We start from the raw sequence: 12,879 nt of genomic DNA, 5'->3' as shown, positions 1-12,879 counted from the left end.
TTTGCAGTCCCTTAGAAAGTTATATTTATTTTAATAACTTTATTACTAGATTCAAGGCTTCATTTCTAACCCTTAGATACTGATAAGCTGCAAACAGCATAAAACCTGAACTTCAAATTACTCCCAGTTTGTTCTGGTTTTATGCTGTTTGCAACAGCTATTTTCCCTTTGCTTCTAAGTGGGAAAGGACTAACAGTTAAACTCCATGATAATCCAAGTTTTACATGTCATATCAACACTGGTACTTAATACTTACTTAGTGTCTCTCAGTACTCCTGGACCCCTAATAAAAAGGGGCACTCTGATATCAAAGTCATATGGGAGTGCCTTCCCCTTAAGGATTCCAAACTGACCAAGATGGTACCCGTGGTCTGAGGTGTAGATGATGTACGTATTGTCCAGCTCATTCAGCAAACGTAGCTGGTAGTATATCTGAATAATGTGGAGTTTTATGTGTTCAACAGCAACAAAAAACTTTGTTGGAATCCAAAATTTCGGAAACTTAAGTTCCCTTTTTCAAACAAGATTTGCTTCTTTTAGATAAAGTATGCGATTTTTTTTAATTAATAATTGCTTTTTTTGCTTAAACATTTCCTTTTTTACTTAAAAATGTATGAGCAAAGTTGGTCTTTCAATGAGATTTTTGCATTTTCTATGGGATTTGCCCTTTTTCCCATGGGATTTTTGCGTTTTTCCCATGGAACTTTCTTCCCACTTTCTGCATGGGGAAAAAAACCCATAACAACGTTAAGAATACACTACCAAAGTTTTCAAGTGTTCTAACACAGTTTTCAAATTTAATAACAAAGTTTAAAGTATAACAAGCAAATTTGTTGAATTGATATCCCCAGCCACAAATTAATTTTGTGACAGACTGACGGACAGACTGATGGACAACACAAATTCTATATCCCTTGCCTTTGGCAGAGAATAACAACAAAGTTAACCTTCTCCATAAGGCTGTCAACAGACTGCAATGTCTGTAGACGTTTACGCTGTAGCAGGTCGGTGAACGCCATTTCCATGGGCTGCATCAGTTTGATCTCCTTCAACAGCCACTGCTTGTCAGAGTTGTTCATGTAGTTCCAGCTGGGAGTCCTGTAGGTCAGAGGGTATAACATGTAATTATAAGGTCAGAATGTATAACATGTGTTCATAAAGGTCAGAGGGTATAAACATATATATATATACTAGTAAATATTCTTGGTCATAGCCTAAAACAAAATTAATATTTTAGGTTTGCATAAAAAATCAGGTCAGATGGTTAAATATATTTGGTCAGAGGGAATACCCTATAAGGATGAGGGTAAGGAATACTAGATAAGATGGACTCAAATTTAAGCAAAAAAGGTATGAAATACACGATAAATATGGACAATTACATGGCTGAGGTGTTCCTATGCATTAAATGGCATAAGGTGAATGTGTGACGTTGTATTTCATGAGCCAGAAGGGTAAGTTGAAAACAATTTTAGACAATCAACATGTGCATCACACACCATTGAAACACCACAATCTTTGAATATTCCTACAAATTCTATTGCAAATATCTTCTTACGATGAAAAAAAAAGTCATGTCAAGTTGAATGACACAAGTGTGTAAATGCCATCATGATATGATTATGATATGAACATTAATTCCAACTATTTGAAATGGAAACAGATTTTACACTTTAAGATACAGGATTCATGCAAAGTCAGAACATTTTATTCATAGGGTCAGATGAGGTAAAAGGGTACAACATATACATTTAAGGTCTTATGGCAGAACAAATATAAAAGCTGCGCCATGAGCGCATGATACGCCCGTCGTTCGCCAATGAAGTAGTAAGGTAATAAATAACCCTTTGAATCATTTTTTTACTTCAGTTTATTTGTATTTGAATACATGGTTTATTTTATAAGTACATGAGCATGGAAATCACGAAATTTTGACGAACAAAGTCCCATAACTCTGGAACGACAATTCAGAATTCCGTCAAAAACGAAAGGGGATCAGGGTTTATCAATATTAAGATTGTGTTGAAATTTGAAAAAAATCCATCGAAGGATATTTGAGCTACAGTAGGACATTCAATGAAATCACGAAATTTTGACGAACAAAGTCCCATAACTCTGGAACGACAATTCAGAATTTCGTCAAAAACGAAAGGGGATCAGGGTTTATCAATATTAAGATTGTGTTAAAATTTGAAGAAAATCTGTCAAAGGATATTTGACGTAGCGTACGACATTAACAGACGGACGGACGGACGGACGGACGGACGGACGGACGGACAGACGGACGCGGGGTATACCATAATACGTCCCGTCATAGACGGGCGTATAAAAAATCCATCGGGGGATATTTGAGCTACGGTAGGATACATGAACAACAATAACATTTAAGGTCACAGTGACCTTGACCTTAGAATGAATGACCTTGAAATGACAAGTGGTCATCTAAGTGTGCTTGCAAACCTTCATGTCAAGTTTGAAGACTCTATGTCCAAGCATACCAAAGTTATAACAATTTTAACATTTTAACATTTAAGGTCACAGTGACCTTGACCTTCAAATGAATGACATTGAAATGACCAGTGGTCATCTTCTAGTACTGGCCAATCTTTATTTCAAGTTTGAAGACTCTAGGTACAAGCATACCAAAGTTATAACATGAAATAAGAACTTTAACATTTTTACATTCAAGGTCACAGTGACCTTGACCTTCAAATGAATGACCTTGAAATGTCCAGGGGTTACTTACTAGTTCTGGCCAACCTTCATGTCAAGTTTCAAGACTCTAGGTCCAAGCATACCAAAGTTATAACAACTTTAACATTTTTACATTCAAGGTCACAGTGACCTTGACCTTCAAATGAATGACCTTGAAATGTCCAGTGGTTACTTACTAGTTCTGGCCAACCTTCATGTCAAGTTTCAAGACTCTAGGTCCAAGCATACCAAAGTTATAACAACTTTAACATTTTTATATAGCTACAGTAGGACATTCAATGAAATCACGAAATTTTGACGAACAAAGTCCCATAACTCTGGAACGACAATTCAGAATTCCGTCAAAAACGAAAGGGGATCAGGGTTTATCAATATTAAGATTGTGTTAAAATTTGAAGAAAATCTGTCAAAGGATATTTGACGTAGCGTACGACATTAACAGACGGACGGACGGACGGACGCGGGGTATACCATAATACGTCCCGTCATAGACGGGCGTATAATAAGAGTATAAAACATATTAGGTTAGAGGGTGTAACACAATTATAAGGTCAGGGTGTTTAAGTCAGATAACACAGCATGACTTTAAATCATGTCATCAAATTGATAAAATATCAAAATATCAAAAACAACATAAATAAAACATGCATAGTGGATTGTAACCTCACCTATGTTGGGTGTTGTTTTCAAACATATGTTGGTACTGTGGGGCAGAATCTTCAGGACCATGCGGTGCAGGAACACTCAGCATCATCATCACTGGTCTACAATGAAAATGTGTGACATACACAAAAAATAACAACATATCACAAATGACAGCAGTTAGCTCTTAGTCTTTCTGTATCTGCCTTGTTCTTCAATATCAGGTACATTAGTTTTACATTTCACCCTCATTTTAACTTAAATGTCAAAACTCACTTGTCACTCAAGTCAACTCTCAAGTCGCAGTGGTGTAGTGAATATGGAGTCTGATTAGCGATCGGGAGGTCAAAGGTTAGATCCTCACCGTGGGAGCATTCTTTTGATTTTCCTCAATAGACACCAAGTACTGGTTCTAGTCCCCGGAAACTCGACTCGAGAGGGCTTCTAATAAACCTTTTGCTTTCTATGCAATCGCTCTAAAATAAATAAGTTTTCACTAAAACTTACTTGTCTGAAAAGTACTGCTTGCTCTGTTTCAAAAAGGTCACGCTGTCGTTGGCGATGAGGTCCGTGAAATAGTCACGGTAGTAGTTGTCATCATGCTTCACCTTCTGTCCGTTGAAGTTCAGCGTGTAGTTATAAAAACGGGAATTCTTCACTAGCCCCACCCACTCTCTCCAGCCTGGGGGTATGTAGGTACCATTGTATTCATTGAGGTACTTGCCGAAGAAACCTGGAATATTTATGTTTGTGCATGTTGGTGAGTTTTAAGGTCGATAAATATAAGTATAGCATTTATCCCCCTTCTGATTGTTATGGTCGGTATATTTGTTGTTCCGTTGTCTTGTTGTGTTTTGAGACTTTTAAACACACCAACACAAACAGGCCAAAAATATACACATTAAACAAAAAGGGCGCCAGAATGATCACTATGATATTTGTAATTTTTGTCATTCTGATGGGCATATTTGTTGTTCTAGTGTGTTGTCATGTTCTTCAAACTGCCAACATGCCTAAACGATATGGCAGAAATGAGCCTCCATAGAAGACAAAGGTCACAAAGGATATTGGTTGGTTACCAATATTAAATCACGAGTGAATTAAATAGTAAAATGTTAAATAGTCTAACAAGATTAATTTCACAGGAAAATAATGTCTTAGAAATACACTAACATCAAATTTGTGCGGTGTTTTTTTCACAATCTAGGTGTCTCACATCATTGATGATCCTTTTAATTTATTGTATTCAATCAGGATCCCTAAATCTAAAACTAAATTTAAAAAATATTTACATTTTTATTTGCTTTTTTTCACTGTTGGAATCAGATTCGCAACCATATTAAATGACTGATATCTTGCTATAAACCAATGGAAATAATATGTGTGTTTAGTGCAACTTTTTTATGAACACTGTGTACATTCAACACTTCACAATTACCTGTACGATACCCTGCATCGCTCAAGTACTTTGCAAACGTCCTCGGTTCATGGATTTTCTGCCATTCAGTCCCCGAGCAGTTATCATTGTTCGTGTACACATGGTGGTTGTGGGGATAGAGACCTGGAACAAAAACAATATTCTTTTTATATTATTAACCCATTTATGCCCAGTGGACTCTCCCATCCTTCAAAATTGGATCAATTTATTTCCAAAAGTAGGAATGTCTAGTATATGCATTTCTATATTTAGAATATTTCTTACAGAAATTCCTTTAAGCAAACAGCGCAGACCCTGATGAGACGCCGCATCATGCGGCCTCTCATTTGGGTCTACGCTGTTTGCCAAGGCCTTTTTTCTACACGCTAGGCATAAATGGGTTAAGGTAAACATGCTGAAATTAGCAATAATACAAGATTTTAATTAAACTAGAAACATGCCCATATCATATGAAAGTCCACAATTAGGTACTTGTCGAAATAATGTATGAATAAATAAATGTTTATTGCAAGTGAGTGTAATTTCACATTACAACTGGACATTTTCTTATACTGCACTTGAATATGTTGGTGTTAATATAAATAAGTTTTAATTCTAAGGATTTCACCAGAAGATTTTATCATGTTATGGAATGTATTGGGTTTTACAAAGGCAAATGTGCAGCCACTTGCAATTTCTTTAAGTTGGCAACAAAACATGAAATTACTTAACTCTTTCAGTGCTGGAACCAAATTTTGAAGGCCTTTGCAAACAGTTTAAATCCAGATGAGACGCCACAGAACGTGGTGTCTCATCAGGATCCAAACTGTTTGCTATTCAGATAGTATTCTTTGAAAAAAAATCAAAGAAAATGCAAATTTTTGAAATTCGGCAGACAACATTTTAGCAGACGACAAATTTCCCAGCATGCAAAGGGTTAAATTGTTAAACCCTTTCTTGCTCAGATGTGTACTTTAACACGTTTGCAGTCTCTCAGAAAATCAAATAAATTGAAGACCTTTCTTAATAGATTCAAGCGTTAAAGGATTCATTTCCAATGCTAAGATACTGATGAGAAGAAAACAAAATAAAACCTGAACAGCCAACAGGTACTTAGTTTCACTTAGCATCTGAGTGGCAAAGGCTTAATGTCCAATGTCACAGTTAGGGTTTTTACTGGCCATTTTTGGAAGAATGCAATTTCAAGATGGGGAAAATTTTCCTAAAAAAAAAGCTACTGATATGGGAAAAACTAAATCAATGTAACTCTTTATATGAATTGAAATTATTAGAACAAATTCCTTTAATTTATGGCTATTTTAATATGTTATTGAAACAAAAAATAGGTATTATAATCATAAGACACTTCTACAACAAGAGCTCTGCAGTTGGAGACAGATGCACCTTCCCCCCTAAAAAAAAACAAAACAACAGGGCCTTGTCACCCATCACTCAATTCTTTGATGACATATTGAACGGAAACCAATTAATCACATAATTTTACAGTGACCTTGACCTTTGACCTAGTGACCCAATATTAATAGATGTGATCTACTGTGAAAGGCCAATACACATGGGAAGTGTCAAGCCAATAGATTAATTTGTTAACAATTTATGAATCAGAAACGATTTTCACACTTCTTGTGACAGTGAGTGACTTTGACCTAGTGACCTCAATTTCAATAGGGGTCATCTACTGTCCAAGGCCAATGCACATGTGAAGTTTCAGGCCAATTGGTCAATTTGTTGACGAGTTATTGATCAGAAACGAACTGGTCTACTGACAGATCAACTGACTGAAAGACCTACATCCAGCAAAAAAATATACCAACTCTTCTTTAAAGTGGGCATGTATTAAAAAAAATCTAACATTTTTTATTTTTTTACCAATTTGCTTTGGCAAGGGGTCCCTTTAACCCATTTTATGCCTAGTGACTAGAAAAAAGGCCTTGGCAAACAGTGTAGACCCAGATGAGACGCCGCATGATGAAGCGTCTCATCAGGATTTGCGCTGTTTGTTTAAAGGAATTTCTGTAAGAAATATTCTAAATAAAGAAATAAACATACTAGACATCCCTAATTTTGGAAATAAATTGATCCAATTTAGAAGGATGGGAGAGTCCACTAGGCATAAATGGGTTAATGTACCTGTAATTTGGCCATCAAAAGTCCTGAGACTGTTTGTACCTGTGAGCAGGGTGCTCCTAGACGGACAACACATGGGGGTGGAGACGAAGGAGTTGTTGAACTGGATGCCTTCCTGACCCATAATCTTTAGTGTCTTGGTCATCGTGGACATCGAGCCTGCATACAAAATAGAGAAAAACATTTTCAGCCCTGCTCTTGGAAAACTGGGCTTAATGCAGGTGTGTAAAATGTAATCCCGGATTAGTCTGTGAAGTCTGCACAGGCTAATCAGGGGCATGATTTTCCGCTTATATGGTATAATTCTTTTAAGGAAGTCTCTTCTTAGCAAACTAAGTTTAGGCAGAACGTGTAGCCCCTTATTAGCCTGTGTGGACTGCACAAGGTAATCTGAGAAGACACTTTACGTGTCTATTACTATTGTCTATTACGTGTCATGTGTATTATACCCCTGGGCACAGAGGGAGGCTCAATTACATTTGAACAAGTTTGGAGCTACATAAAACAGGTTTGAACACCCAAGGCTTTGAGTTATGGATTTCTTTCAAAACTTTTTTGATATTGTCAAGATAGTCATTAACACCATGTTTCATCAAATTTGAGACATAAAATTGTGTGGCTCCACAAGTGTTGATATGTGTTTAATTGCAATGGAGCAAATAGATAGTACAAATCCCTTATATTTTGATATACTGAAATCATGTAGTATCAGATCAGAATTAAAATTTTATCTGCAGTGCATTGAAATCCAGCCATCAAAATCTTTACCATAGTTACTTAGTTCTTTTTTCCTACAGAGTACAAGGAACTAACACAAGAAAGCACCCTTACACAATTTGTATATGCAGACCTCACTAGAGTCAATGACCCGGCATGTTTACCATTTTACACAGGTCTCATCTAGAGTCATTGCCCCATTTTGTATCAGTAGAGGTATCTTCAGTCATTGACCAGGGACATTCACCATTTAACAAGACGGTCAAGATCTCATCTACTGGTCTATGGCTTCCAATTGAGATTGATTTCAGTCTAAGTTTCTGTTTGCAGTTTTGTTTTTCCACCAATAAGGGAAAGGGGCCAAGGCCCATGAGAATGACAAAAACATCACGTTTTGACAAAAACTGGGGAATTTAGTTTGTTCTATGTTTCTTTAACATTGCTTTAATCTTTTTAATACACATGTATGTAATATAATATTACATTAGGCAGAGTAATTATATTCTACTGATCGGTTATAGTGTATCAATTAGTTACAAAATCCAATATAACAAGAGATGTGTTTTTTCAGAAACACAATGCCTCCTACTGCGCTGCTTTGATTTATTTATTTTTGTTTTTGATTACATCCCTCTTAAAAGTATTACTTCCCTTGGAAAAATGATCTGTACCTGCAAAATGATAAATATAAATTATCTCCCTTAAAAGCTTGTTACTTTCCTTGGATTAGTTTTTTTTCCCCTTTTACCTTGAAGGATCACCTTGACCTTTCACCACTCAAAATGTGTGACTCCATGAGATACACATGTTTGCTAAATATCAAGTTGCTATCTTCAATACTGCAAAAGTAATGGCTGATGTTTAAGTTTTCGCACAGATGGACAGACAGTTAAAAAGCTATATGCCACCCTACCGGGGGCATAAAACTTGGATACATTCAAGTTAGAATTTTAGGTGGTCATTTGGGAAAATAACAGTTTTTCAGTTTTTGATATTGGGCATTGGGTAGAATTTGGGCCCCAAAAAACAACAGCACTGGTTTCACTCTATATCCTCAAATGTTTCATATTTTATATTTGAATAAAATCAAAAGAAAATCTATGCTAAACATATAACAAATTTAGATCAATCAAATCTTATGTTAAGAAAAAAAATCAAGTAATTTTTTTTTTGAAAGATGAGAGTTTAAACTTCTCAGACCTGGGAAGTTGCATGTACCTTAAATACACGCAAAGTTGCAAACATAACTCATTATGCACCTCAACCGGTTTGCTGGTTCCAAGGTAGCAGGTTTAAATGTGTCTCAATAACCCTGCATTCTTCAACAAAATAGGAACTTACATGTACAACAAAAGCTGTCTCCATCAGATGAGATATGACCCCGAAAAACGCTTTTTTCGAAACCTAAACGCAGATTTCGAAACCTAAATGCAGACCCTAAGTTCAAGGTCAAGGGGGTCCAAATTTGAGTGCGTATGGAAAGGCCTTGTCCATATACACACGCATACCAAATATGAAACTTTCATCAGAAGAGACATAGAAGTTATGAGCATTTTTCAAAACCTAAACGCAAAATTGTGACGGAAAGACAGACTGACAGAAAGACGGACAGTGCGATCACTATATGCCCTCTTTCGGGGGCATAGAAAATATGTTTTGATTCAAATTAACCCATTTATGCCTAGCGTCCTAAAAAAAGGACATTGCAAACAGCGTAGACCCAGATGAGACGCCGCATGACGCTGTTTGCTAAAAGGATAGAAATAAGTATACTAGACATCCCTAATTTTGGAAATAAATTGATCCAATTTAGAAGGATGGGAGAGTCCACTAGGCATAAATGGGTTAAGGCCCCTCTCCCTATTCACTTACCCAGCAACTCATCTTGGTCGTCCGTCAAAACAAGAATGATATTGGGTCTCTTGCTGCGTTGCTGGGTCTTGGGTGACCCAGGGTTGTAGTACCTGCTGAACGTGTTCTGTGACCTTCTAAATGACCTTGACCTTGCAATGGAATCTTCCTGGTTCCTACCCATATTTCGATTGGCTGCTGCCTCGCGGGCAAAGGTCATGATCAGTAGGACTGACACTGTATATATGGTCAGAGTTTGTTGAAACTGGGACACAGTTGCCATGACAATTATTATGTAGATTAAAATGTCAGAGTTTTATCACATTTACATACAATTATATTATTTTGTTTACAATTTACATATCACAGATTTGATGTCCTGGAAATGCTGTTTAGGGTATGTTATCTGAAAGAAGAGGAAAACATGTTTCAACCATTTAGTTGACGAGAGTAATTACTTTAATCAATAAGATTAAACAAAATGAAAGAAACAATTTAGGACAAGTTTTAATTCACTGTCTATATGAATATTTAATTATTAATAAAAAGCTAAATACATTTTACCTTATACAAAATTAACCTCATAACGACATATGTACATGATCGTCTAGAAAACATTTCATGGTTGTTTTCCACAATCTTATTTGTTTAGCTAAAAAGTAACAATTATAAGCAGTAAGTCACAAGGAATCAATAAGAAACAAAATAAACATGAAAATATTCGACAACCACATACCAGCATATTTAAATACATGTGTAGCATAATTTTGTGGACATTGTCTTGTCATGAAACAGTAAGTATAAAATCTAAAGTAATACTAAAATCATATAATTTAAAGAGTCACAGACCAGAAAACGAAATCTGAACTGAAAGATCTTTCTCCCAACCCAACCATATTCAGTGCACTACTTTATGCTCTTCTTCATTAATAAAAATAATTTAATCAATTCTATATTGTACCCTACAAACTCTGACTAAAAATTATTTAGTAGATGACAAAATTCTTATCCTTCTACAGAATGCATTTTTATACACAAAAGTCTGCTTCTCAATCAAAATTTCTTCAGGCAGACCTACCGTATCTTAATCACTGCATACATCATAACCTGCATTCCACAGACAGCGATTCATAATTTTGTAATTCTGGAAATTTTCTGGTTAAACACTTAACGGATAATTTGGATAATTCGAGCAACTGACAGCACTTAATTTCAGGAACTAGAGCTTCTCTTTCTGACCTCATAAAATATTTGATGATTACAAATCAAGTTATGTGGAAATTTTAAGGGCAGAGATGACTTCCCCTTCCATTTTTGTCTTAAAACTGCACTTAATTTTAATTTTAAAAAGCTGTTTTACTTGCTACATTTCACTTCTGACATTTGATTGTGACCTTGACCTTTGATTGCGACCTTGACCTTTGAAGGGGACAGATATGGTACACGTGACATGCCGTTTACTGAATGTGGTCATTTGTGTTAAATTTAAAAGGACTGTCAACCGCGATTGACGAAAAAAAAGTTCTATAATACCGCATTTTTTACAATTATTCGTTTAAATTGATTAAAATATCACGACTGGTTTATTTAACATTACTTGAAAAAAGTTGTTAAGTTTTGATATTTTCAGTGTATTAGGTAATACATTTTACTGGGTATGTCTACCAGGTAACTAATACCAGTTAAGTATAAATAAAGCAAGTAGATTGATTCTTATGGAACCAGGAATGGAAATTGTGCATGCGTAATGAATTGTTTATATTTTATATATAAAATGATCAATCAACTTGCGTTATTTTTAGTGTGTATATCGTTATGTCTCCTATTTTCGCAATGTACTTTTGATTTCACATTGCAAAATTTTATTACCGAATATACTGAAAATATGAACTTTTTTCAAGTAATGTAATACACCAGCCTTTATATTTTAATCAATATAAACTAATACTAAAAATACTGTATTTTAACAAATTAATTTTTTCATCAATTGCGGTTGACAGTCCCTTTAATTTTTTTTAAATTGCATGACAAAGTTACAGTGAATAAAAGCTTTTTTATGACCATGACCAAGCTTGAACTTTGACCTCAAATTGCGACCTTAACCTTTGAGGTAGGGCGACAGATGTTTCATACAACACATCATGTAATGATGGTTTACACTTGGTCCAAGTTATTCTTACATTCGATCATTATATAGCAAACTTTTGGCAGAGACAGGAATTTTTTAGTGTGAGCGTTACAGAGCAAGTTTTGCAAATCAGTATGCGCTTAACTGCTTAACTAAGCTATGGAAAGACAACCACTGCCTGTTGCAGTAAAATTACAGTACAGCCAAAGCGGCACAAACATAATCCGCGGCTACGCCACGGCCAGATTATTAGTCCGCGGCGGCCGAATCGTGTGTTCACGCGGCGTATCGCCGTGGCACTCGGCATCGATCCGCGCAACGACGCCGAGTCTGTATTAACCACGCGTACTTTCGCGGAGTAAATCCGCCGCATACGTACGCGGCGGATCGAGTGAAAAGATATCCACCTACATGTACATACATGTATGTGTAGCGTAGAATTAATTACGCGCAACTGTTTATGTTTCGTTCGATTATCATTATTAAATTTGTAATCCGAAACACACTTCCGAATTTTAATGCTTACGCGTCCTTTGGCAAATTCTAGCGTCAAATAAACAGTGCTAAAATATCCTTTGTTTCATAAAAAGCGCGCGAAAATTATGCAGACATGTAGAACGTCGTTTGGAAAGTTTGGGTGTATTTTGTGTTGTATAAATACATGAACATCACGCATACATGCCATACGTCCTGATCTCGGCGGGACAGTCCCGCTTTTGGGCCCTTTGTCCCACCGTCCCGATATGAGACGATTTGTCCCGACATTCGTAAAAAACGATGTAAGGTCTATAGGTTCCCAATAAAATTCGCTATTCAAGCTCTGTTTCGCTAACACTAACCCCCGCTTATCCCTTTATTGCCCCCAATTAACAATCCGATTCTACTTATCGTGTGTACCAGTGTTGTTTATGACACCTCATCAGCGATTTATCGGCTAATTATTGATTTCATCAGGCATTCACACCATGGTGGTCTTCAAGATAGTGGTCGCTTATTGCTATCGATAGTTGTATTATAATGAAATAAATGTTGAAAATGTGTTTATTTTTGTAATTGTTTGAAACGGTTTACAAAACAATTGTTTTGTAAAATTAACTCTACGTCATTAATGAGTCTTTTACATTCAATTGTATATATTTTATATATAAAATGATCAATCAACTTGCGTTATTTTTAGTGTGTATATCGTTATGTCTCCTATTTTCGCGATGTACTTTTGATTTCACATTGCAAAATTTTATTACCGAATATACTGAAAATATGA

The 12,879-nt window shown here is 35.9% G+C and overlaps 1 protein-coding gene across 5 annotated transcripts in view; it reads right to left on the bottom strand.

The window, feature by feature from the left end:
• The window catches only part of LOC127858926 (putative extracellular sulfatase Sulf-1 homolog), a 55,303-nt gene that overhangs the window by 20,924 nt on the left and 21,500 nt on the right, over positions 1 to 12,879 (bottom strand). For all 5 annotated transcript variants that reach the window (XM_052396266.1, XM_052396269.1, XM_052396265.1 and 2 more), the window contains exons 2-8: positions 9,509 to 9,893; positions 6,962 to 7,078; positions 4,796 to 4,918; positions 3,865 to 4,090; positions 3,384 to 3,479; positions 948 to 1,098; positions 257 to 432 (exon numbers count right to left, since the gene is read on the bottom strand). In XM_052396266.1, the coding sequence (XP_052252226.1) occupies positions 257 to 432; positions 948 to 1,098; positions 3,384 to 3,479; positions 3,865 to 4,090; positions 4,796 to 4,918; positions 6,962 to 7,078; positions 9,509 to 9,770 (1,151 nt within the window). In that variant the 5' untranslated portion in view covers positions 9,771 to 9,893. The remainder of the gene's footprint in view (positions 1 to 256; positions 433 to 947; positions 1,099 to 3,383; positions 3,480 to 3,864; positions 4,091 to 4,795; positions 4,919 to 6,961; positions 7,079 to 9,508; positions 9,894 to 12,879) is intronic.

This window comes from Dreissena polymorpha, chromosome 14 (genome assembly GCF_020536995.1).
Source record: "Dreissena polymorpha isolate Duluth1 chromosome 14, UMN_Dpol_1.0, whole genome shotgun sequence".
NCBI lineage: Eukaryota > Metazoa > Mollusca > Bivalvia > Myida > Dreissenidae > Dreissena > Dreissena polymorpha.
Note: the sequence above shows the minus strand (reverse complement) of the source record. Positions and strands in the feature narration are given on the sequence as shown.